Source organism: Gadus morhua, chromosome 21, assembly GCF_902167405.1.
Source record: "Gadus morhua chromosome 21, gadMor3.0, whole genome shotgun sequence".
NCBI lineage: Eukaryota > Metazoa > Chordata > Actinopteri > Gadiformes > Gadidae > Gadus > Gadus morhua.
The window spans coordinates 2,129,969-2,137,999 of NC_044068.1; the positions used below are offsets into that span (position 1 = coordinate 2,129,969).

Consider the following 8,031-nt stretch of genomic DNA (forward strand, 5'->3'; position numbering starts at 1 on the left):
CCAGCGCCATGCAGGCAGGTGTGATGGTGCCCTCACCAGAGAGAGGTCAAGGAATGTCTCTCCCTAAAATGATTATATTTCCTATTGTTGGGGGTCAAGCAGCGAAGCTGTGAGACAGACAACCATTGTTATTCTACGTTTTTCTATCATTATTATTATTATCATAATTTACCTGCCATGGGAGTCTATGGCAGCCCATAGAACGCCTTGGTAGAAAATTGTGAAATTTGCAACACTAATTTAGGACAGTCCCATGATCCCTCACAGCAAATTTGGTCCAATCTTCTCAAAACGAGGCACAGATAATCTACAGACCATGCCTCACAAAAGTTATCTAGTCGATTTTTCAAATTCAAAACTGTTTGCCCACAACAGCCAGTCAAATTCGACAGTGAAGCCGCCAAACAATAAGTAAGCCAATTTCTCAGCAGCCCTTAGACATATCGCTGTAATGAATGAAGTTGTGTTTTAACTTCTCTCTCTTCACATGAATATATTTCAAACTTATTGTCAATTTCTGGTGATACTGTCAGACCTCCCCATATAGATAATCAATTATTTTTCATGGAAACATCAGAACTTGGCCGCTATGTTGAAAGTTGGCAAAATCAATAGTACATGTCCACAGGCCACAAATTCGGTCCAATCTTCATGAAACTTGTCCGATATGATCTTCAGCACAAGGTGAAAAAATGCGTTAAACAGCTTTTTTAAATTCCAAAATTTTTGGCCGTGACAGTCAATGGAACGTGATGGCGAAGCTGCCAAACAGGAAGTGAGCCCATTTCTCAGCAACTATTTTTTCTATCATGCCAAACTTGCCCAACAGGAAATAAGCCAATTTCTCATCAGACCTTAGACATATCATAACCAAACTTGGTTCAAAGACCCATGACCTCATCATGCGAGTAGGGTCCAGCTGCAGCCCCGGAGAACAACACCCTGGCGTGACAACAACCCAGGCGCGACGGAAGTACTCTGGCGTGACGGTAGTGATTTATTTTTTTAACTTTATTTTACACACCGCTGAATCGGAAACCAAAGATGAACCATGGAAGTAAGTGTGACTGTCAATATGCTTAATATATTGAGTAATATTCATGTTAAAGTCGTGCCGTGGTTTATTTACTTTTCGCTAAATTAGAATATTATAATACTGCGCCTTTCTTGTAAATTCTTCAGGAAAATATTGTTGAATCTATTGATTTTTCAAAAGGCAGTCACGTTCCCCTGACGAGCCTATGTTAAAGACATTTCTAAAGGCAGACTACTTGACTAAATTGTAGTCATAAGCTCATCACATGTCATCAGATCTGAAATATATGGAAAGTGTTTTCGAAAGTTATCATTAACTCTTAAGATACCATTGGACGCCAGTGAAATGTGTTCATTTATGACATACAATGGCCGCATAAATATTTTGCATGGTGACATGTGAGATAGTTGAAAATAACATAAAGCTTATCTCTTTGTAAAGGCTGCAGTAATTTAATAGATACTTTGTAAACCACTACATTACAGAGATCTCGCAGAGCAGCTTGTTCCAGGAACTTGGTTGAAGAAAACTGGATATGTTATCGGTGTACATGCATTTTTTATTGCCTAACTTTAAGGAATAAATCGTTTTTAGATGTGTTTCTAATGTTATTTTTTACCTTCATTGCTCAGGGACTTCCACCACAGCCATATGGGAACGACTGTGGGATCTTCATGATTATGGTATACTCGGTCGCAGACTTAAAATGTACTGAACAGATATAACAACGCGTGTGAATGTCACCAATTACATTTTTCCATCACAGTACGCTTGGTACCTTGCCATGGAGGCACCATTCGACCTCACTGTTGTAAGTAGGCATTAAATTAAATGAAAAAAGAGCTGACGATTGAAAAGATACGTTTAAAATAAGAATTGGATTTTTGACGTATGTAAGGTTACAACATCGAAAAATTCATACTTCTTGGAATCTCCCCTTACTTTAGAAAGACATGCCTGTCCTCAGAAAATGGTGGTGCACAGTACTGCTTGAGAACTTCCACCTGGATCGGTATGTTTTTGTTTATTTCAAATATGAATCTACACCTCAACCCCAACAAAATATGTATAATTCCTACAATAATTTCTCTATCTATACAGGCACGGCAGAAGGTTCCCACACTTCATGGAGGAGGCCAAACAGATGGCGGCTTGACTACTTCCACCAGTCTTCAGACTGAAGTGAAAAAGAGAAGTGAATGTCGACAAGCTGAACAAATCCGTCAAACAGCTTTTTTAAATTCCAAACTGTTTGGCCGTGACAGTCAAAATAACGTGATGGCGAAGCCGCCAAACAGGAATAAAGCCCATTTCTCAGCAGCTCTTAAATAAATCAATGCAAACTTGCCAAGCAGGAATAAGTCAATTTCTCAGCAGCCGTTGGACATATCATAACCAAACTTGGTTGAACCCCATGAAATCATCATGGGGTCACCCAAACAATTTGGTGACATTTAACCTCAGGGGGACGGCAAACAGGAAGTGAGGTCAAATCTATGCACAGTGTTCGTGTATCTGAACCAAACTTGGCGCATATTCTTATGACTCTGTCCTGATGATGCCCAAATAATTTGATGACATTTGACCACTACGGGGTCATTAAAAACATAGAGTGTGATCATATCTCAGTCTATCTTTACATTTTTGATGTGAAACTTGTTGAAAGTGCTGAAGGCCGTGTGTCTGAAGTAGATCTATCTTGTTGCTGTGGCTATTCTGGTAAATTGCAGACGGGTTGTGTTACCTTGCGACGACGTGCATGACGCAACAAACGCAACAAACGATCGTGAAAATACGTACGGCAACCCTGATCCGTAGGCGGATGCATTGTTAGCAGCAAGTCTATTCCATCCCTTAGAATGCAACTTCAATGTATTTTCACTTTGATAACCATTTGCCAACAGCTTACATTGTGGGTGAAATTACTGAGACGGTCATCATCTAGCCACCTACCCAATTATGTCTGACCTCCAAAATTAGTTTATGGAGTCATATTCTGCTTGGCCCCCTCATTGCTGCTCGCAGCTATATTTTAATATTGTGTTCTTATTTCTGCGATATGGCTTATAGTAGCCATTAATTATTATGTATTGTGGCAACCCGTCTCTGGCACAGCGCCCCTGGAGGCCCATGGGGCAGGTTGTGGAGGCGGTGTACCACAGATTTCCATCAGATGGCGCCAGTGAGAGCATTGGTGTCCAGCCAATTATTGAAATGCAGAGCACCTGAAGAGGCGCGAACCAGGCTCTCCTGGTTCGCGTGTGCGGGGGGTGACGGGATTCCACCCGGAGGAACGAGACTGTGGATTCCTCAAAAGCTAGGTTTAATGGTAATGTACTTTCTGGTTGATTAAAAGTGTCGTTTTGGCTTTACGTTAACTCCGGTTTGTGTGCTATTTGTAACGGGGCGGTTCACTCCCCAAGCCGGGTTGCCACAGTATGAACTCGTGAATGAACAGTCAACATGAAGATCATAACCTTTGTGTTGTTCTTGGAGAGTGAGAGCAGCATTCGTGTTACGGTCGAATGTAAACTAGTTCAATGGAGGCCTTTGGTCTGTCAGGATCAACACATCATCTGGGACAACGCAGCAGTGAAGAGCCACAGTACTTTTCCGTGTGCTGCCAATAAGGTCTTATCAAAGGCCGAGACCATGTTACCATCTTTACATTCTTTGTAAAAGAAAAATTACAACGTTTTATACGTTTTACCGGAGAACACAGAGGAAGTCCCCTCCAGTTTATTCCAACATATTTTTATACGATCATTTCTACACCGCTGAGATCAATCTTTATGGACTCATAACGGTTTTAAGAGTTCTATGTTTTTCATTTTGAAGAGAATATTTATTTGAAGGGATTTTCAAAGTGAGATACTAATCCACTGTGTTGCATTAGTATCTCAGGGAAGGAAGAAGTCTGGCTATATAGATGAGATCGTGCTGAAACCAAACAGTAGCATGCTTCAATAATAAGGCTTTAACAAAAAGGCCTTGATAACCTCCGACCTCAGAAGGTCAATCTACTCCACATAGAATGGTGTAAATGGATCGGTAAAGGCATCAAAAGTTCTCACTGGTAGTAGATGAAGGCCTACTTGTATGCACTTATGTTCTTTGTTTCAGAACACGCATGACTGCATGAGAGCCTGAGTTTTAAAGTTGTAATAATCATTTAATGCAAAAAGCAGAAAGCAAGATCAAGATTCATTCATCAGGTGGAGAGCTGGAGGGGGGGGGGGGCATGCGTCTCCAGATGTTGGTGTTTGTTGTGTAGGCCTGCTGCTCTCCTCAGAGGGGATCTGTAGGATTGGAAAGCTCAGTATGAAGAACAGGTTCTATTAGAGAAGAGCTAAATCCACATTGTAGGAAAAAAAAAAACTGTTTGTTTCCAAAACTTACATTCACAGCTATAAGCCAGTTCCAAGTACTTGGTGGTCCCATAACAGGCATCCTGAAATACTGAGTTCACCGCATAGACGCTACAACGGCTTTTACCGTTACACCTGTGGAGACACGGTTGTTAACTCCTCTCACCAATCTGGAAGTCACCCAGTGACAGCTCTTCATTTGCTATGAATGTACATCTTAACAGGGAGAGGAATCAGGCTCAGTACCTTTCAGTTACAACTTGGTTCGCAGTAGGAGTAGAGCAGGTGATGTTATTGAATTGCCCGTCAGGAACACCTTGTATACAGGTGGTTCGGTCGGCGCGCCCATAGAACGCTCCAATGAGCGCTATCGTCTGGCCGCCGTCTGGGTGGGGAGCAGACAGGAAGAGAACCTCACATGTGAACTTGCAGGTGGAGATGAAATATGGGACTTTATTGTTGAGCACATCGTGACACATCGGTGGTGAATCCTACCACAGAAGAGTTCCACCTCCGAATCCTCACAAGCGACGACATGATCTGCACATAAACTCTGGTTAGACATCACACTCACACACATGGAGGCAGTGTTGCAGTACTTCACAGAGTGACAGGACTCACGTGCAGGGAGGCAGGTGTACGTGGTTTGGATGTATTTGTAGGTCTCAGGGCAGGGGTCACTGAAGATCTCTTTGTCCACCTCACAGACTTTCTTACCGTTACACCTTAACCAGGAACACACATCACTAATAAGACGAGAGATACAAATACCTGCAAGCAGACCACACTGTCTGTGCACCCAAACACATTGTTCTCTACTCATCTTTAACGTCAATTTACTCATCTTAACTGAAACTAATTCTTGCGTTTGGGGATCACATTCCCAGAGAGACTGAAGGCGGTTGTAGGCTACAACGTTACAGAGGGCCGCTGTAGGTCAGGGGAGGCCCTCAACACTGATCACCTGTTAGTCACCTGTTAGCAAGGGCTTCCAGAGCGCTGGTTTGAGAGCATTCAGTGTTTTCCAGCTGTCCTGGGGGCCGGCCTTCACTACAGGTCCGTCTGTTAGTCCGTCCGTAGGCCACTGTGAGCACACTGACTACTCCGTGATCTGTTGGAAGGATTAGAGATTAACCAATGTTTTTATTTATCATTTAATCTTTAAGATTTGCAAATTAGGCAATAACGCTGAAAGTAGGCCAATTGACAAAACGTAGGGGGTCCGTTTTGGGGTCACTGGATGTAGTTACAGAAATGTTCTCTTCTTTGCTGTGATGAGTAACTGAGTGTCTACAGCTCAACAGAAGCCTTTTTAAAACATATATATTTTCACATAAAATGTAGTAAACCTTGATGCCCTGATTACAAAAGAGACCAGACGCCTCCGTTTCTCTCTCTGAAGTCATTCTATGTGTGTATCTATTACCCCATGTTGATAATTATGGTAACCTTTAACAATGCTTGTCATCTGCATTTTATTGTATTGATTGAAAAACATTTTAAGCAGTGATTTGTCATGATTAGCTTGATAAACAAAATGTATATAAAAAGTTTAGCTTTGGAATGGATTTTCGGAAGGAAGCAGAGCGAATGGAGACTTCCGGTTTACTCTGAAAAACACGTTGGTTTATGTGCTGCCCATTTGTATGGTAAGCCCGCCCCGAAGAACAATGAATGTCTTCCCGGGGTAACTCGAAAATATAAGTTTTTATTACAAGGAGATCATCCAACAGCGGTATTAATGTCTCATATTAATCTTCTTAGACAAAATGTATACATGAAAGGAACCGTTGTAATGGATTTATTTCTGCGGAATTATAAACTTCCCTTGTGCACCACAAAAATACGTCCTCCTAATCCGTCCCAAAGAAGAATAAATGCCATCCCTGGGTCCTTTAAAATGTTTTATTTGAACATCAACAGTTACATCAAATAGTACTAATCACAAAAGCTTAGACAACACAAAGACTGTTATTCAAACTGACCTAAGATTATGAAAAATAATGCAGATTTATCGCTATAAATGTTATTCAAACTTTTTAATGGTAAAACCTTCTTAAAAGGTCGCAATTCCACCGAGAATAAAATGAATGCCGTCAATTGTGTATGGGCAGTGACGTCATGCAGTTCCTAAAACAGTCGACGGGAGGCCGAACGGTCAAGTGAGTCGTACTGGGCGACCTGTGCAAACAATCTACTCTCTTTTAGGTTGAATAACACAATAGGGCTATAATTAAAATATATTTGTGTTTCTACTGGGTTATTCAATAGTTGGTATTGCGAAATTGAAACAGCAAAAGATGAATCGGTAAAGACAAAAATAAGGTGTGTGTGTGTGTGTGTGTGTGTGTGTGTGTGTGTGTGTGTGTGTGTGTGTGTGTGTGTGTGTGTGTGTGTGTGTGTGTGTGTGTGTGTGTGTGTGTGTGTGTGTTTTAGGGGTCATTGCTCTGTAAATATTGGGTTTGATATCAGTGCAAACTGATTAAGAAAGGGGTCATGTTCCAATCTCAGCTGCTGTTGAATCCTGACCATCTCTTTTCATTTGGATAGTTTCGATTCTGGGTCGAGGTTCCGGCTGGAGCCAGTTCTGACCCCTCTTTTCCAGCGGTGCACTTCATAATATTTAGAGTCGATCATACTCTTTCAGTCTTGAACCGGGGAGCACAGTCTCCAAGACTTGACCGAGGGCCCTCATACCAAATCCCCAAAGCCTTTTAGTTTTGGACATGCCAACAATCTGTGGTGGACCTAACTGGGAGCTCATGTTTTACTCTCTGGTGGTCATCGTGCTTTGCGTCAGACACCAAGAAAGTAGGGCTGTCATAGAGGCGAACTACCTGTAAATTGCTGAATAAACATATCGGTGTGTCAAGAGCATCCTGCTTTTCTGAGTATAGGCTTAACTGCACAGTGAGACACTTCCCTTTGACCTCATGTTTGCATTTCATTATTTCTGGCCCGGTCGTCCGAACCTTTCATTAACGGGCTTTCTTACCACAACTCAGTCGCTGCATCCGGTTCTCACAGGTGATGACGCTCTCTGTGGACATAGAGGATGTAGGCTTCAGAGAAGAGAGAGAGAGAGAGAGCTCGCGCGCGCGCGCGCGCGCGCGCGCGCACACACACACACACACACACACACACACACACACACACACACACACACACACACCCCTTACCTGCACTTGTAAGAAAGCAGACTGCTGCCAAAACTAAAAAACAAACAAAATCATTATCACGTGTAAAAAAACATATTTTCTGAGAGCCAGAGAGTGAATGTAGTGGGGTCCCGGGTCCCAGAAGGTGTGACTCCATGACAGTACTTACCGAGCGCTGAGCGCAGGAGAGAGCTGAGCATGGTTCCAGAGGTGTTGGTGGGAGCTCAGCAGGGCTGCTAATGCTTCCCCCAAAGGGACACGGCTATTTATCCAGAGAGGACTCAACAAGCCCCGCCCACACCCAGCGCCATGCAGGCAGGTGTGATGGTGATCTCACCAGAGAGAGGTCAAGGAATGGCTCTGCCTGAATGGAGTATGCTTCCTATTGATTAATATTGTGTTCTTATTTCTGCGATATGGCTTATAGTATTAGCCAAAAGTTAGTATGTATGAACTCGTGAATGAACAG

At 42.6% G+C, this 8,031-nt stretch overlaps 1 protein-coding gene and 1 long non-coding RNA gene across 3 annotated transcripts in view; one reads left to right on the forward strand and one right to left on the reverse strand.

Annotated features, from left to right (window-relative positions):
* Positions 1-7,822, reverse strand: part of LOC115534356 (L-rhamnose-binding lectin SML) — a 38,531-nt gene extending 30,709 nt beyond the window's left edge. Inside the window, exons 1-9 of one of the 2 annotated variants that reach the window (XM_030345273.1) lie at positions 7,732-7,815; positions 7,584-7,616; positions 7,400-7,444; positions 5,380-5,515; positions 5,026-5,129; positions 4,900-4,944; positions 4,651-4,789; positions 4,436-4,539; positions 4,188-4,335 (exon numbers count right to left, since the gene is read on the reverse strand). In XM_030345273.1, coding sequence (XP_030201133.1) covers positions 4,325-4,335; positions 4,436-4,539; positions 4,651-4,789; positions 4,900-4,944; positions 5,026-5,129; positions 5,380-5,515; positions 7,400-7,444; positions 7,584-7,616; positions 7,732-7,762 — 648 coding nt within the window. In that variant the 5' untranslated portion in view covers positions 7,763-7,815 and the 3' untranslated portion in view covers positions 4,188-4,324. Of the gene's footprint in view, positions 1-4,187; positions 4,336-4,435; positions 4,540-4,650; positions 4,790-4,899; positions 4,945-5,025; positions 5,130-5,379; positions 5,516-7,399; positions 7,445-7,583; positions 7,617-7,731 lie in introns of those variants that run through there. The other variant, XM_030345274.1, reaches the window with a different exon arrangement.
* Positions 934-4,017, forward strand: LOC115534357 (uncharacterized). Its single transcript, XR_003974314.1, has 5 exons — positions 934-1,057; positions 1,669-1,719; positions 1,803-1,847; positions 1,984-2,048; positions 2,138-4,017. It is a non-coding gene; the product is annotated as an uncharacterized LOC115534357 (long non-coding RNA).
* Positions 7,823-8,031: the final 209 nt, after the last annotated feature.